This window comes from Typopeltis vanoorti, chromosome 25, assembly GCF_054136105.1.
Source record: "Typopeltis vanoorti isolate ZY-2024b chromosome 25, IOZ_Tvanoo_1.0, whole genome shotgun sequence".
NCBI lineage: Eukaryota > Metazoa > Arthropoda > Arachnida > Uropygi > Thelyphonidae > Typopeltis > Typopeltis vanoorti.
The window spans coordinates 39,358,838-39,377,246 of record NC_143573.1 but is presented as its reverse complement, the minus strand read 5'-3'; the positions used below and the strand labels follow the sequence as shown (position 1 = coordinate 39,377,246).

The 18,409-nt window shown below is 34.5% G+C and overlaps 1 protein-coding gene across 3 annotated transcripts in view; it reads left to right on the top strand.

Annotated features, from left to right (window-relative positions):
* LOC150092677 (putative inactive 1-aminocyclopropane-1-carboxylate synthase-like protein 2) overlaps positions 1-18,409 on the top strand; it is a 244,260-nt gene that overhangs the window by 103,081 nt on the left and 122,770 nt on the right. For all 3 annotated transcript variants that reach the window (XM_090414510.1, XM_090414509.1, XM_090414507.1), the window contains exons 5-6: positions 307-376; positions 13,197-13,263. In XM_090414510.1, coding sequence (XP_090270636.1) covers positions 307-376; positions 13,197-13,263 — 137 coding nt within the window. The remainder of the gene's footprint in view (positions 1-306; positions 377-13,196; positions 13,264-18,409) is intronic.

Below are 18,409 nucleotides of genomic sequence, written 5' to 3'. Positions count from 1 at the left end.
TAATATTTTTTTTTGATAAAATTTGTATATTGAGAAGGAAAAAAGATTATTTTTAATTTGTTTGTAAGTTAGACTGAGATGAGCTCCTATAGATAGTTTTTTATAAAGTTTATTCTATCCACAGTACTAATTTATTATAGGCAGTAGGATTTACATATAAAGAATATTAATAGTAATTCAAGATTTAATCCAATTTATTATGAATTATCTCTTTATATGATTATTCATACTTGTAGGGAGGGTGGAAATGCAAATTTGAAAATCTCTTTTATAATAATTGATTTAAATTAAATATTGTTCTAACAGGTTAAGAGAAGCACTTGCTGTCTTTATGACCAAAGCATTGAAATCCTATCAACCAGTGAATCCTGATAATGTAAGTAAATGTTATTTTAAATGCCTTTCAGTTGCAACAGTGAATAATTTTGAAGTTTTTTATTTTATGTTTATGTTACTTAGGTAGAAAATTTCATTGAGACTTCAAAACATTGTAATCATTTACCTTAAATCAAGTTTATAACTTGAATTAAAGTGCATTGAAACTCATTTTTTTTATTATATTCATGTAATATACAAGGCTACATAAACAAATTTGCTGTGTTCTGTTCACATATCCCTCTATGAGGGGACATCTGTTCATGTTGGAGAGATCTCCCAGTGATAATGCTGGCCCTTTTCATTTTTATACCTTTGTCTATTCTTTTCTTCTCATATTCTTCATTCTACTTGTTATTTATTTAATTTTTTGCTGACCTGTTTTCCAGACCACCACCATCACTGGTATCTGGTGCCCTGCCACCATGTTTGTTGTGCAGTATGACTCATGAACATCCAGAAATGGGGGGATCATGGTAGTCTCACACTACTTTTGGATCTTGCTTTGGTAAAACGGGCAATCCTGGATGGCCTGCTAGAATCAGTCAGGTTTGCTCAGTGATGTTGCAGTAGGCCTCCTTGCCCATGATCCAGGGAAAAGCTCCAGCTGTGGTGATGGTATGGTGTCAAAGTGCAGTCATTGCTTCCCAGATAGCAAGCATCCGTGTGTGGCTTCTGGTAGATGGAGAGGGCTCTCATGCTGAATTCTCCCTTTATTTGAGATTGAGTCTTTCATCCTCAGGTTTAACAGGACCCTCAAGAATCCCTGACTCAATACAGAAAGCATTATAGATAACAATAAAAAAAGATCTACAAATTTCCTGATTATACAATTGATTGGTGAACATCTGACTGAGAAAATGCCGCTATTCTTTATCCAAAAGAGTTTGAAAGGTTTAGCAGGATCCTTAAAATCATTGAAAAAACTCCATTTAGGAAACACTCTTGTAAATCCTTATATTTAATATCTCTAAACCTCCAACATCAGTGAAAGCAGCTCAGTTTCTCCAGTTGGCTGTACATTTTTGAACCCTTTGTGCTACTTCAAATGTCAGAAATATGACCAGTGCTCTGACTGCCTATTTTGGCTCTAGTATCTGTGCTTCACATGTCAGTAAAGAGCAAAAGAATAAAAGCTGCAAATGCAACATATCCAAATGCTTTAACTGTGAAGAAAAACATCCAGCCTATTCCAGAGCATTCCAAAGGTAGAAGGATGAAAAGGAGATTCAAAGGACCAAGACAAACCAGAACATACTGTATCAGGATGCAAAGTATAACATTACAGTATCTAATGGAAAGACCTTCTTTTTATGATCATCAGGCAACAGTAAAGAAAAGTGTCAAAGGTGATTAACTTGTACCATATACTGTATATCTCTCCTACAGTCTCACATTTTCATAATCCCTGAGTGGCATGATTTACTTCCGATCTCCATATAGCAAATTAGAAAAAATAAAAACAAACTAATATGTCTTGACTTCTGAAAATACACCAAAAATAGTTCTACTACATTTAAATACACTAGTTCGAAAAATAATGCATCATGCTTCCCAAAGAATAAGACATTATTCCTCCATATCCATTAATAGATTAGATGAGATGGATACCCTGCCTTTCCCAGAGATAAATAAACTCATTAAAATATCTAGCATGTGAACACATGTTCAACAGCAATAACATGACCCTCCTAAACACTGGAAATAACATCATCTTTCTTCATTCCTACCCAAACATTCACTGTACTATTAACCTAACAATTTATTCACCATCTGTTATTTTTTTGTTAGTTTTATATTTTGTAAATTGTTTTTGTTTTTATTTACTAAGCTTCAATTTGGCATAAGTGAGATATTGAAATGGAGGATATTATGTATCCATTCATATTTTATTGCCAAAATAGTAAGAAACTTACATTATTTTGAAAATTACCAGAGAGTTTATGAGCATATAACTTTGCTCATAAGCTCTCTGGTATTGAAGTTGATTGGTTTGCAGTACTTAAGACAATCACAAACAACATCTTGGATTCAAACCCACAATCTCTTGGCTGGAGAGTAGATATGCTAACCACTCGGCCAACCAGGCCAGCTTATTCAAAGTAAGAACGATGACAGTCACAAGGAACTTGGTAGACACCAGGCAGAGCTAGAGGAGACCATTTATCTTTTGAAGATGAAACCATGCTGATAATTTGTTGATAGAAAGAAAAGTAGCCACTAAATTGTATTTCTTAAGAATTCTGGGAATGGGTTCTGAGATGCCAGAAATGTAAGGAACTGGAACTGAATGCACTGTTTCTTTGTTGTTTGAGCTAGGATTATAGGAATTAAAAAGCTGTAGCATGATCCTTTCTGAGAAGCCAATGAATTTCATATATTGTTTGATGTCTCTGCCTAGGAGGCTGTATGTTCACCTTTTATTAGTGCTTAGATTTCACTGGTCCAACATCTGCTTCAAACTGTTGGTTCTCGGAGACAGACTGGGCACCTGATTTAAATCAGGAAAAGGAACCATAAACCATGAAAATGCTAAATATATCTATATTTCAAGGACACATCAAGACTGGACCAACTTGGTTGTTGATAATTATATTTCTGAGTGAGTGGATAATTTTAAGTATCTAGAAGTCAACATTAACAGCTACAGTGATATGCATACAAGAGATAGAGAATTGAGAAGACCAATCCTGGATATTTTGTAATTTTATAACTCTTGATGTCTAGAATATTATCAAAAATTCCAAAGAAAAACCTTTTAAGCTATATAAGACCAATATTAACCCATTGTTTAAAACATGGTCAGCAACAAAGGAAGATAATAAAAAACTTGTCACATTTTGAAAGAAAAGTATTGAAATTTTTGGACTATCTTAAATCAAAATACTGGACTACATGAATGAAGACATCATGAGGAACTACAGAACATGTTTCAAAGACCCAACTTCCTATCATTTATAAGGAGTAAAATAATCAAATGGCTTGGTCGTATTAGGAGAGCAGATGACCAGTTAATCAAACAAGTATTTAGAAATAAAATTGACAAGAAAAGACCCACAGGAAGACCCCAAATATGATGGATGGATGTAGTATTGAAAGACTTAAGAATTAGATGAACACTTTATACTTGATGCAGTGTATGACAGAAACAGATGGAGAAGCTTAATGATGACAGCATTAAACCTAAATGGTCCATTAATTTGGAGACAAAAATGTTTTATTTAATTGTTCTCTTTTTTATGCTAAGTGGTAAGAAAAGCAGATTTGTTTTTCTTAACATAGGAGCAATAATATTCCGATTAATTAGTTTTAAGAATTGCTCACCTAGGAGGCCTAGGTTCAATTCCTGGCATAGGAGCCAATATGGCTCCTTTGTTTCCAGATGACAATATATTGTCATTTGGAAACAAATCTGTTTCTTACCACTCAGCATAAAGTGCAGTTGCAAACAGGATAGGTTTCAAATAGTGAGATATAAGTTTAGAGAAATTTTAATTATCTGGATTTCAGAAATTGAAACCTTGAGAATTTCTTTGTAATTATTATTTATTATTATTATTACGTGACACCTCCAGGGAGCCCAAGGACTCATTGTGGGAGGGCACACTACTCTACTTTGCTAAATACATCTCATCATCTCCACTACTACTGAATTCTCCAACTACGACACTACTACCATCGATGGCATCTATCACCCATCATCAACAACAGTATTTTTGTCTGTAAATTGCATGTGTTCTGAAGGGCGATTTGTCTGTACATGGGATGAAAAACCCGAGTTTCTGGGAGAAATAACCCTGCTACCACTGTATGAGATTGGCTAACTCACCTTCAATTGAAAAACCCCATATAAGGATTCCCCTCGTCACGACGAGAATCCAACTCAAGTCTTTTCCAATCGAAGGGTGCAGTGTTCTGCTGTTCTTCTAGTTGCATTACGGTGGCTACTAATTGTCACAGATAATATTAATTCATCAAGCATTTCTCAAACTATAAAGGATGAGGAATTTTTAAAACATTTACATTTACTGGTGATGTAAATTATTCTCTAGATGCATTTTTGAAAATTATGGAGACAACTACCATGTTTGAATAAAAACTTTAGTTTAATATAACTAAAATCTACATTCAACGTTTCGACCTTTATGTCAAGGTCATCTTCTGGAGCATATAACTATACACAGAAAACAAGCTACACTACAATCAAACTGGTTTGTTAAAGTTACTGACCAACTGCTACAACAATTGTTGGCCTGACCTCTGGTGGGAAAAAAAAAAACATCAATGCTAGAGTCCTATTATTAGTGTTATTTGTTGGTTGTAGACATATATTTGAAAATTATGGAGACAACTACCGTGTTTGAATAAAAACTTTAGTTTAATATAACTAAAATCTACATTTGACATTTCGACCTTTATGTCAAGGTCATCTTCTGGAGCATATAACTATACGCAGAAAACAAGTATTCTCTAGATGCATTTTTTAAACAGGCCAAAAGCATTAGTGATTTAAGAACAAGTCGTATTTTCAATTATTAATGGTCATTAGCTTTAGCATCATAATGATAAACATGTCAAGGCTTAAACATTTCACCTGAGGATGAGATTGATTTGATAGTATTCCATCAATTTAGATAAAGGTAGTCTGAGGGAAGCAGTGTACAAAAAAAAAAAAAAAAAAATAGGCATCAAATTTAAAAGTGTTTTGAGGTTGTTAAGGAAGGGGTGGTCATATTGACCGATATTTTTCAACACCATCTAGACAAGCACACTATGTAGACACTTATTTATCTAACAGGGACAAAAAGCAATTATGTATTTAAGAAAGATAATTACGAAGAAAATGGTATATTAAAGCAAATGAGTCAAGCTCCTCCTCCCCCCCCCCCCTTCAGGTCACTTCAGGTCTTAAATAGCAGGGTGTTGGTCCCACACCAGATGATGAAATCCATCTCTCATCTAAAGACAATTACAAACATCAATGCCCACAGTGGGATTTGAATGTGTACAGCCTGTTGGTTGAAGAGCAGGTATACAAACCATTCTGCCAACCAGGTTGGTGATTATGTAAATAATACAATATCTATACACTACAGTAATACAAAATAGAGAGAGAGAGAGAGAAAGCAAATTTCATGTAAAATTTAATTGATCTTTTTCGTCACGTTTTCACAGAAAATATTTTTTCATGTCATGCACTGATTTAATTGAGCATTCAATGTATATCACTTCTGATACATATGGAAAATTTTTAAAGGTTATTAGAGGATTATGAGAAGGCAGGCATGATAGAAAAGTGTAATTTTTATAACTGGACTATTCCCAGTGGAACAGTCCAGTTATTTTGACTGAAAAATCAATATCACCAAACCTGTTGACATTTTACTTTATATAAAATTGAGGCTTTGTTGATGAGTTTAAATGGATCAGAATTTTGGTTTACCGTATTTACTCAAATGTTTCTCATATACCTCGCACACGGAAAAAGTTTAAAACTTTAAGAAATAGATAATGGAAGTTTCAGATATTTCAGAATTCGGTTGAATAGAATCATCATTTGAACTCAACAATTGTCAGTTTGCCTTTGTTGTTGAGTCGCATGATCTTTCATATGCCACACCAATGATATGCAATGCCGGTAGTAGCAATAGCGAATAGTAGATTCTTGGTAACTCATACCCATTTTTAGTTTTTTTTTAAATCAATTTGATCTTATGATTCCTAAGTGATAAAAGGACAAGCAATAATGAAACTGTTCGATTATAGAAGCATTGTTGCTAAAGATTTAAATATGTTGTGTGATGAAGGTGAGTGGCCAATCGCATAAATAACATTGATAATTAAAATTTAAGTGCATTAATTTTATAAATAATGTGAGCAATTATAAATTATGAGTACTGAGAATTTAATTATAAATGTCGATTTAATTTTTACCTGAAAAAAACTTTAGTTTCTGAAAATCCCTGCATATATATCGCACCAGGATATTTTAATTTTTGGGAAAAAAGTGCAAGTTATATTCAAGTAAATATATAAATTTGAGTAAATTCAGTCAGATTCTTTTAAAAAAAGAAAGGAAATTTACCACCAGATAGCAGAAATTCCACCTCTTCAGGATTCATTTTTGGTGAGCTCTGTATTAGTTGATCATATAGGAAAAGGAATTCTTGTTGTTGAAGTTCATAATTAATTCAAAGGGAATTTAAGATGAAAGTTGAATACCTGGAATTTATAATTAATAAATTTGGAATAACAGACAGAAGAGCAGTTAAACAATTAAAAAATTCTAAGACGTGCCACCATAGTAGCTAAATAAAGTAACAAAAAACAGTCACCATTTTCTTAACTTAGAGAAAAAAATGTTTTAAATATATATAATTAAAAGATTGGCAGATTGAAAAAGTACTGTCTCTGATAAAGGAAATAAACGTAGTCTGTTAGATCTGTTTAAGTGTGTGTGTGTGTGTGTGTGTGTGTGTGTGTGTGTGTGTGTGTGTGTGTGTGTGTGTGTGTGTGTGTGTGTGTGATGGGGGGGGATGGAGCAAAGGTTCTTTATCAAGATGTTCTATAGAAATTGGCTCTTCTGAAGGGTTCTTGTCTTATTCCTGAGAAACTGTGTATCTAGCAGAGATGGCATGTTCAGCAAGCCCAAATTGTTCAGACTCGTGGTACTTGATTTAAGATTTATGTTAAAACTCTGAAAAAAATTTGATCTTCTAGATTGTCCATAATAAAATAAGTTACAAGAACAAGGAATCTGATAAACACCTGGAAAACCAGGAGGAGGAAGCTTGTCTTTAGGAGATGAGAAAAAGATGGAAAATCTTTTGATAGAACAAAAAAGCCCCAAAAATGTTCAGAGGTTTAAAATATTTTTCAATATATTGAAAATATTTATAATATTTTTCATACAGATGATATCCTCTTGAGCAGAAGAGGCAGGAATGCTTTATTGATGAATCATGTGATAAGAAAGTTGACCCAATATGTTGCAATTCTTTCTGTAGAAGTTCATCTGATGAGTATAACGAGTGGGCCTTGATGGTCACAGTTTTTTCACTAGGATGGTGATGTGATTCTCTGTGGATATAGAATCCTGTATGAATTTTCTTTCAAAACACTGAAAATTGCTGGCTGCCATCTGGTTGATGAAGAATTAACAGATCCAAAAAAACGCTTTTGATTATCTTATTTATTTTGTTTATGCTTCCTTAATTTTTCTTACAGAACAAATTAACAAAGTTTCTTAATTGAATTGAACAAATGAAACTATATTTCATTTGTTCTCCTAGAACAAATGAAATATAGTTAGTCTTTTTATTTTAATTATTGTGACTGTCACTTTCCCTCTGAAATTTAAGGTATATAACAGCAACAACAGTACCATTAATAAAGATGTCAGATACTTGTAGAAAATTTTTTCAGTTGGTTACAAAGTAAATTATACTAGATTATTATTATTATTATATAAGTGTAAGCAAACAAGTCATGAAGATACATCATGCACAGGCTTTATTTGTTTACCCTTAGATAAAAGATGAAACAAGAATATAATTTCTTGGCAAGTTTAAAAAATGGCAAACACTAATAAATTGCAGCCAACCTCCTGCTTCTTTTTTAGTATCTGGCTCATTTCCTTTACATGTGAGTTTTTATGAGACGTCACTCACACACACACACACACACATGCACTGTATGAGTACATGGACATGTCTTTGACTGCACCTCTTTTTAGACTGTTTCTGTGCAGTTTTGAATAAGAACATTGGATGAATATAGTACCAACTGATATCTTTCTAGTAGTAAGTAATTTACTCTCAGTTTCATAATTCTAAAAGCATAAATAATTTTTATTCTACCCTCTTTGCTGAAATATGCATTAGTGTAATTGCATCTATTGTTCTGCCACTGTTAACTACCACATCTCTATCAGCATAAAATTAGCAACTACAGGAATAGTTAGAACAACTCCCTTCCCCTCAACTACTATGAACCTGAAGGTTAAGTTCAGTGGAGGTGTCACCTCTCAGATCAGGCAGCAAATCTGTAAGTCTTGTCTTAAACTTCCTTCTTTGAAGAACTTAGAATCTTAGAACAAAGTAAGCAGTAATCTAAGAATCAAACTTTCATTTTTGTGATTCCAATTTTTTAGAAACAACATTCCACTACAAAGATAGTGCAGGCTAATTTAGATTAATCTACTCTGCTATTCATAAATTGTTAAACACAATATTAAAAGCAAAGGTAAAGCAAAAAAACAATCTTCATTTTAAATCAATATTCAAACTGGTAGCACAATTAAATAGCAAAGAAATTAAGAAAATTATAAAAGCTAAAATAGATCCAAGAAAAATCAAAATTTGAATCTCAAAAATGAAAAGTTTCAACGATGGAAGAGGACCCCCTTTAGCTGCTGCCAGTTACTGATCCTCTTCAGTTCCCTGCACATAGTTTAGTGAGATTTGGGTCCGGAACAGCCTTCATTAAATGCTTAAGTCATTTGTTACACACAGGAACTTCTGTTTTTTCCTTACAAGCTTTCTCAGACAATGGTGATCTCATTCCTATCTGCTTTAACAGACTGTCTTAGGACCACAGTTATGCCTCTTAGACGAGTAATGGGTTATTTTTCAGGATATCTCACCTTTTGAGAAACTAGTTAGCTCTTCTGTTTTCAAAATCATGGTTCTAGCCAGACAGGCACCCACAATAAGCCCTTTATTGAACTGTGAAAGGTCCTTTGTTTTTCCCATTGTGATCAACACTATTGATGGTTACTGACTAACAGCATTCTTAAGTAGTTACCTAGAACAGATGGTGATGAACATGACCAAGTTTTTGCATATACACTGCAGGACATTTATGTACATCTGCATAAAGATTTCTAATTAAGTGGCTGGTATGTGTAAAAGCAATAGCCATCAAAAGACTCTTTTAAAATTGCAGAATCGGCAGGTGAGAGGAAAGATACATTCAGCAGCACCATGGCTAAAGTGCTTCACATTTCACACAAGAGATCAAAACAACTGATAATGGTCTTCTTGAGTGGGAAAATTGTAGTAGTAGGAGTTATAATTGACAACAAATTCAACTTTAACAAGCACATCTCATATGTTACTAGCAAAGGCTTACAAGTAGTACGCCTGCTAGTGATGAAATCGGCAAGGAATAAACTGGAGATTAAGCAACTTCAGTGCCAACAGGCACTGAAGTTGCCTGTTGCCACTTGGAAAGGCACGTTAAAATCTATGAAAAACTAACAGCATTCAATGCTTTATAGCCATACACACAATTAGAGGATACAGGACAATATCTTATAAGGAAACTTGTGTTATTGCTGATTTAACATCAGTCTGCTTGAAAATGCAAGAATTCTGACTTATGTACTAGGCTGTTTCCAGAAGATGCAACAAAAATGCCAAGATTGACCAAACCCTTGTGAACTTCCTCTTCACTGCAGTAAGTGGACTCACCCAGCGAGGAAAAGCTCTAGAAGCAATGAAGAAGCAACATATATACTGATGGGAGTAAAATAGAAGGAAATATTAGTTACTCTTTCATAGTATACCACAGCCATTCCATTATAGAACTGTTTCAAACTACATCCCTCTGTTCAATAAAGCAGACCAACTTGTCTTAGTTTATTCACTGTCATATCCCCAGGAATTAGAACTGAACACTTCTCATCAAAAGACAAGCAATTTATAGTGACAGCAGAATTACTGCAGAGGGCATTAAAAACCCAAATAATCTCACTCTAGAGGAATGGAAAATTAAGTTCTGCTAGATAAAGGTGCCTACTGGAGTAATAGGAAATGAAAAAGTAGCTCAATTGTCTATGGAATTAGTTATAAACAACAGTTAGAAATAAGTTACAAAAAATTTCAAAATCAGAAGAAATAAGCCTAAATTTGTGGGAAGAAGAAGAATGAAAATGTCTAAAAACAGAAGAAAATTTGTACCGTTTATCAAAAGTAGATTCTAGTTTGAAGCAGATGCCATCTCTCTAGATTTAACCTTGCTATTAATTAGACGGAAAAATGAGGCACTACTCTCATCACTTCCACATTCTGGAATCATCATTCTTCATTTTGTCTATACACTCAACAGACTTTCAATAACCTGTACTTTGACTGTCAGTTACTAGACTCCATCTGGATGCCTCTGATACAACACATAATCACTTCAGGAGAAGAGTGGTCAGTGTCAAAACAGAAACTTTTCCAAAAAAAAAAAAAAATACAATTATTTAATTTTTCCTTTAGACTCAATTTCTGTTGATTCTGTTGGAAAATTAGATTGGTTGATTTTGATCATTGCAATGTAATATGAACTACTCATAATGTCAGGTTATTTTTAAATTGTACATATTTGGTCTGATGTATTAAAATAAAGAACTTTTATTATTAAAAGACCAGAAGATAAATGATAAAATATACAAAGAGCCAACAAGTTTCACTAGCCACTGTCTAGCATTTTCAAGGCTGAACTGGTGTGAAAACAAATGCATTAAGTTACATTTCAAAACATACACTTTAGTAACTGTTAGGCCGTTACATTTGATCATTCTATTTGAAGGCGTGCATGTGTTCGAAAGCTTCAGTCAGATTCCGGTACATGACCACGCGTTGTGTAGTTTTTTGCATATTGTAATTCTGTCGAGCTGAGAGAGAGATGATGAGATTTTTCCATATGTCTTTAAGAATTTTGTTTTCGTCACAAAATTGGCGAGAATGTTAAAAGCTCATAACATCAGAGTGGTTTTTAAACCAACTACCATGATCAGACAAATCTTAAGATCACCTAAAGATGAGGTACCTTTCTTCAAATGTCCTGGAGTATATGAAATTCCATGCCTTTCTTACATTGGTCAGACTTCCAGAAGTTTTGAAATAAGACAGAAGGAACATGTGGGGGATGACAATCATAATAGAATCATCACATCTGGTTTAGCTCATCATTTCTCAACATCAAATCACGTTATAGATTGGAAAAACAGTTCTATGCCTTACATCCAGAATGACTACAGATACAGAACTTTAAAAGAAGCAGCTGTGGTACTACGCACAGGCAATAATTTAAATAGAAATCAGGGTATTATTCTTAAAGACATGGAAAAATCTCATCATCTCTCTCAGCTCGACAGAATTACAATATGCAAAAAACTACACAACGCGTGGTCATGTACCGGAATCTGACTGAAGCTTTCGAACACATGCACGCCTTCAAACAGAATGATCAAATGTAACTTAATGCATTTGTTTTCACACCAGTTCAGCCTTGAAAATGCTAGACAGTGTCTAGTGAAACTTGTTGGCTCTTTGTATATTTTATCATTTATCTTCTGGTCTTTTAATAATAAAAGTTCTTTATTTTAATGTCAGGTTATATATGTGTCAACATATATAGATACAAAAATATATGTAATATAAACGTTAGTTAAATTATATAAATACTACTTGTAATATATGCATTATATTGCAGTGCAGCATGTAGGAAATAAATTACTTCCTGGTAAGGTTGCTTTTGGGAGGAAATAAAAACACACACACATGCATGCACGCATATATGCACTTTCAAGTTATTCAGTTGATTTGAATTGGTACCCTATGTATATTCTCACAACTGAAAATTTAAATGACACATATACAGTAGCCCTCACTTTTATGACCTAATTGGTTCTTGAAAACCATTAAGTGAGTCATCTTAAATGAAGCTTAATTTCTTATTGGCTCAGTGTAATGAATTGAGGCTATTCCTGAAAATACAGTTTGAACTATATATAATACTATACTGACAAGGCCACCGAACTAAAATATGATACTTAAATAATGAAATGATACAGCATTTACTGTTTAGATCTTCTTAAAATAAAAATCTATATGTAGTTTCTTCTGAATTAAGGAGTCTTTTTTCGATAAATTTCCTTGTACCATGACAAGACATTTTTGATACTAAGACCTTCGAGCTCTGTTCAGAATTGGGGTGATAGGTTTCCAATGTTTTAGACCCGAGTTAATTTTTTCAAAAGCCTTGGTAAGTCTCTTTGATGTAAATGTAGGGTAAGAGGTTCTTTAATTTCTTCTTGGACAATTCTGTGATTTTCCATTTTGATAAGTTCTTTTCAGTAGGCTCCTGTGTTTCATGCAGGCTCAAATGTTCATTTACATCTTCAGTAGAGATTTCTTAGAGCCAGTTGATTGGCTGTCTCAGCTGCAGTTACTTTTTTCCAAAAAAATATTCAAAATCTCCATTCATCAGTTGAAGGATACACGTTTCTATTGCATCACTTATATGGCCCATCGTTTCATGCAATGTATACACTTTTATGACTGGTATACATTGCATGAAACGGTTTACTAATAACAACATTTCTTGTTTTTATTAGTAAAACAAGACCAATTTCAGTCAAGTGCATAATAATCTCTTGCTTCATGAAGTGTATGGTTCACATTACTGTCTCTACTAGATGTTTATGGTAACTCCTGTATCTCATAGGATTTTTAGGAGTGAAATCTCCACTAGAAGAGTGGTAGGGTCACAACTCCCTTTCCACAGAATTCATAGGACAGCTGTAAACATTTATGCTCAGTGAGATTTGAACCCACAGCCTGTGGATTAGAGAGCAGGTACACTATCCACTCAGCTGACAAGGCCAGCTGTGTGTGTGTGTGTGTGTGTGTGTGTGTATAAAATATTAAAAAAAAGCATGCTTATTAAAATTCTGCTATTATTAAGTTACTGAAATTAATAACAGAAAGCTAAACGTATTAAATTTTGAGTTTTTCATGTCATAATGTATTTTCTTTCTTTCTTTCTAGCTATTCTGTATGTGTGGTGTTACATCAATCTTAGATACATTATCCCATTGTATTGCCAATCCAGGAGGTAATGTATATTTCTTTTAATAAAATTTTAGTGTTTTTGTTTTCTATTATGTAGTACTTAATGTGTGTGTGTATGATTACATAAATGTGTAAAGTTTTTCCACTTGGTTATACTATAAATTAAAGATGCCAAGAAATTATATTCTTGGTTTAATCCTTTATCAAAGTGTATCCCACCACTTCTGGGTTTGGCTCTCACTGATAAGACCTCAGTAAAGATCGAAACTGGTCTGGGTAGTGACCATTCCCATAATGCATAGCATTATACATCTTCGTAAGATATGTGCTTTGCATTATGGGATACTAAGGCAAAAGTCATTAGCTTCTATATACGAGTTGCCCAGTCATGAAGTTCATGAGCAAACTTTGCTTACACTTGGATAAAGGATAATGGCTACTACATGCATGACAGCTTTGTGAGGGAGTGCTTTTATAACCTTGTTGGCGATTTTGTCAGGTCCAGGGGATTTTTTGTTATTGAGTTTTCTGATGACAGCATATACTTCTTTTGGTAAAGTATGACAAATATCTTCATGTCAGCTAGATTGACGGAGGGGAGTTTACATCGAACATGCTGATGAATTTTTTTCAGTGAATGATAAGTCCACATGCGTGTAGTGCTGACTGCATTGTAGCTCCAGAAAGAATATAATTTCTTGGCATCTTTAATTTATAGATTACCAAATAAATTGGAAGATTCTGATTTTTCTATCATTCTAATAATAATATTAGAATGATTCTATCATTCTAATATGATATTCATGCAGATTCAGTTCGATTCTATTGTATCCTAATGTTGGACTGTAAATCTTGTTTGTTATTTCATGGTTCCCTATATATCATTAAATCCATAACACATCTGGTGTTTATTGATCTGGAGAAAGCGTACAATAGAGTGCCAAGGCAAGAAGTCTGGAGGTGTCCAAAGGAGAAGAAGGTACCAGAGAAATATGTCAGGTTGGTGCAGGAGATGTACAGAAATGTGAAGACAAGAGTTCTAACCTGCCTGGGACAGACAGAAAGTTTTCAAGTGACAGTTGGCTTGCATCGAGGGTCAGTTTTAAGTCCATTCCTGTTAATATTGTGATGGAGGTGGTGACGGAGGAAGTGAGAGAAGACATGCCTTGGACAGTGTTGTATGTGGATGACATCGTGCTGTGTGCAGATTCAAGAGAAGAAGTGGCAGCTAAACTGGAAAGATGGAGGAAAGTACTAGAAGAGAGCGGTATGAGACTGAGCAGAAGTAAGACAAAGTATATGTGTTGCAAAGTGGGCGGTGGCCAGGAGACAGATCTGGAGCTGGAAGGAAATGTCATCAGGAAGGTTAGGGACTTTAGATAGATACTTAGGTTCAACAGTGGAAGAGGATGGAGAGGCTGAGAAGGAAGTGGGATGCAGGATATGTGCGGGCTGGAGGAACTGGAAAGAGATGGCTGGAGTGCTATGCGATAAGAGAATGCTGATCAATCTAAAAGGCAAAATCTATAGGACAGTAGCGAGACCAGCTGTGACTATGCTGATCTCATAGTCACAGTTTCCATAGCATATGACTATGCATATGCTATGGAAACTGTTGCCCTGAGGAAAATAACATCAGCAAGATGGAAGTAGCAGAGATGAGAATGGTTAGGTGGATGTGCGGTGTGACCTGAAAGGATTGTCTGAGAAATGACTATGTGAGGGGAATGAGGAAAGTTACAAACTTAGGAGCGAAGATACAGGAGACAAGGTTGAGATGGTTTGATCATATGATGAGGAGGGAGGACGAATATGTGGGAAGAAAGTCATGCAGATGGATGTGCAGGGGAAGAGGAAGTGCTGTGGCCAAAGAAGAGATGGAGGGAGTTGGTGAAGGAGGACTTTGAGGAGGAAGAACTTGGATGTGGTTACAGCCCAAGACAAGAGGATGTGGAGGAGACTCACCAAAAACAGTGACCCCCACTTAAGTGGGACAAGCTGCAGAAGAAGAAGATTGCTTTGGGGAAGTTTGAATTTGGTTAAGATGGTAGCTACATCCAACAAATGTTATTGGCTATAACCAGATTTACTACATGTAATTGGATGTAGGTCATATATTCCACATTCCATGAATGCAATTATTTCACTGGAACCATGCGAAAAACCTCTCATAATAAAAATAGACAGAATTTTATCTCATCCTCCTGGTAAATATAGCATACTGTGGGTTATCCACACCAGTGCTCCCCAAAGTGTGGGCTGCGGCCCCCTTGGGGGCCGTTAGTTTTGTTGAGGGGACCGTGAAATAATGAAATCAAATTTAAAATGTTTTGAGACTTAGTCAAATGTTTTAAGATCATGTCAAATGTGTCTATAAGATGCTAAAAATGTAATATTTGCATTTGATTTTTGCAAGATTCGCTGTGTATGTTTTGTATTGAATATAAAACAAGAAATATTATAATATATGTCTGTATCATGATTTTTTTTTTTTTCAATGGGGGGGGCTGTGAAATATTTTAATTTTTTGAAATTGGTGTAATCCATAAGTTTGGGAAGCACTGGTCTACACCACTTAGCCAGAAATTTTGTATCTCCCAGAACGCTTCTAATTACAATTTTCATAATGCTATGTTGTAAAGCATTTGTATCTCTTACTGCTGGTTTTCAAAGCCATCTTTTTTTTTTTACCCCTAACTTTCCATAAAGGATATTTTTACTCATTAATTATAAAAATCACAATTCTCTTTCCATTGCTTACAGGTAGGAGTATTGCAGGGGGAAAAAAAAAAGATCCAGTTCTGTTGTAAGTCATGGAATGTCCAACTTACTATATAATCTGTTCCAAATACACAGGGCAAGTGTAGAATGAATTAATGTTTTACTGTTTCCAATCTGTAACACGTTACAGATTGGAAGGTGAACTATGCAGTTCTCCAAGCAACATCCCTCCTGTTAGAGTATCCTTAGAACTTCAGTAAGTTATTAAAGAGAATGCCATTGTTAGTACCCAACTGTGTCATTGTAATCATTTATTCCAAATAGTGCAAGGTGAAAACCCAGTTAGCATCTGAAAAGGTCTGTACATGCACAATTGGTCTGAAATGTTTTATGGATTTTTGAGGCTGTATTTCTTAAATAGCAGAATTTTAATGCTGGAAGCCCTAAGTCTGCATTCTTCTTTGATAGTTGAAGAAATTCCTTTTTAACTTCTTGGCATTAGCTGGATTCATCTTCTGGATTGTCTGTAATATTTATTATGTACAGCTGAACAGAGAAGATTATAAAGTGCTATGGCTTTAGATGAAAAGGATAGTAGCCTAATTTTCCAGTCTTTCAGGGTTTTAATGTTTTTGTGTATAAGTTCTTTAAATGGGAATATTGGATAGGTAGAGAAGGGAATTCCAAGTATAGTGAGAGGTTCTCTCTTAGAGGTTAGTCCAAAGGGAATGCCTCTGAAATAGCATCTTCCAACAAATTTTAATTTTGTCTTGTCAGCATTGGCAGTTAATCCACTTATTTTGCAGAATTTTATCTGAGATACCAAAAAAGATGTATATTGAATCATTATCCTTCAAACTGCTCACTACATCATCTGCATATGCTAATACTTTATTTTCCTTCATAATTGAGGGAACTGGTATACCTTGTACAGAATATAAATTGTTATCTTCCTGCAAAAAATGCAAAGAGCAAGGGACTGAGAGGACAACCTCACTTCACTCCTTTTTTGAATTTTGACCAGATCTGATATGAACCCATGACTAGAAGGTGGATAGTTGTATAGGCATAGGCTCGTTTAAGGATGGATAGCTGCCTTTTACCTATTTCAGTTTGCTGTAGGATGCAGAACAGAAGGGGATTTTAGACATTACTAAATGCTTGAGTAAGATCCACCAAGAGTACTGTCATTGACTGGCTTTTCATATTAACTAGGCAGAGCAGATCACATAGCAGTAACAGATTAAATTCTATTACTTGGTCTGGAACTCCATACACCCATGTGATTTTGATTATGTCTCATTCCTACTCTGAGACTGCTGTTGATAATGCAAAAAAAAAAAAAAAACATCTTATAGTTGGTATTAGATAGAGAAATAGGCCTCCAGCTGTTGATTAAGATATGATCTGTATTAAGTTTTGGAATGAGGATGGTGTAGCTTGCTATAAATTTACTTGGTATGTGACATAAAGAGAGAAAAGAATTAGAGTATAACTAGAATGGGAAGAATAAAATGCCAGTCCTCACAATAAAATTCTATCTCTAGACCAAGGATTGGCAACGTGCAGATCTTTGAACAAGTAACTGTGGATCTTTTACTTTTATCTTACATGTACAATAATTGTGAGCTGCAGATAATTCTCAGTTTAGTTTTTCTGCACATCTCAAGCAGAGCACTTGTACTGCAGAGTGTTGAAGTACAAGAAAGTGTTTATATAGTGCTTGTGTTAGGTATGTGAATTTCTGTGAGCAAATATTTTTGAACATGAACTATATTAAAAATAAACCAAGAAACTGTCTGAACAATACACATCTCTCTGCATGTTTAAAGATGAAAATTACAGCATATGTGCATGATGATGAACAAGAAACATTACATTAATTCATGCCCACTTGGATGTTTATTTTTTTTCAGTATTAATAAATAATATTTCAAAAAAAATTTTTTAATAAAATATCCCCCTACTCTATTTCATAACTTAACCCCCCCCCTCCTCTCAACTTAGGCTGAGGTGTGGCTGTTTAGATTTTTTTTCTTTTGGGATTCTTTTATAGACTGTGTCACGCTATCTGATAAAAAAAAAATATATATCTGGACACCCTGTTGTACTAGTGAATATGGCTATATACATGACAACTGTGGCTCATACAGGTATAAAAAGAAGCACATGGTCTTGCCATCTTAGACAAACATTAATAGTAAAATAGGTCATGCCAAAGAGCTCAGTGACTTTCAATGTTGCACTACCATAGGATAGCATCTCTACAACAATTCAGTTCAGAAAATTTCTGCCCTGCTTCAGCTGACCCAATGAACTATAAGTGATGTTATTGTGAGGTGGAAATGCCTAGGAGCACCAACAAGCACAACCTGACTTAGTGTGCCACATAAAATCACAGAGTAGAAGTGTAATAAATTTAGTTTAATCCTTTATCCAAGTGTGAGCAAACAAAGTTTGCGCCTGAA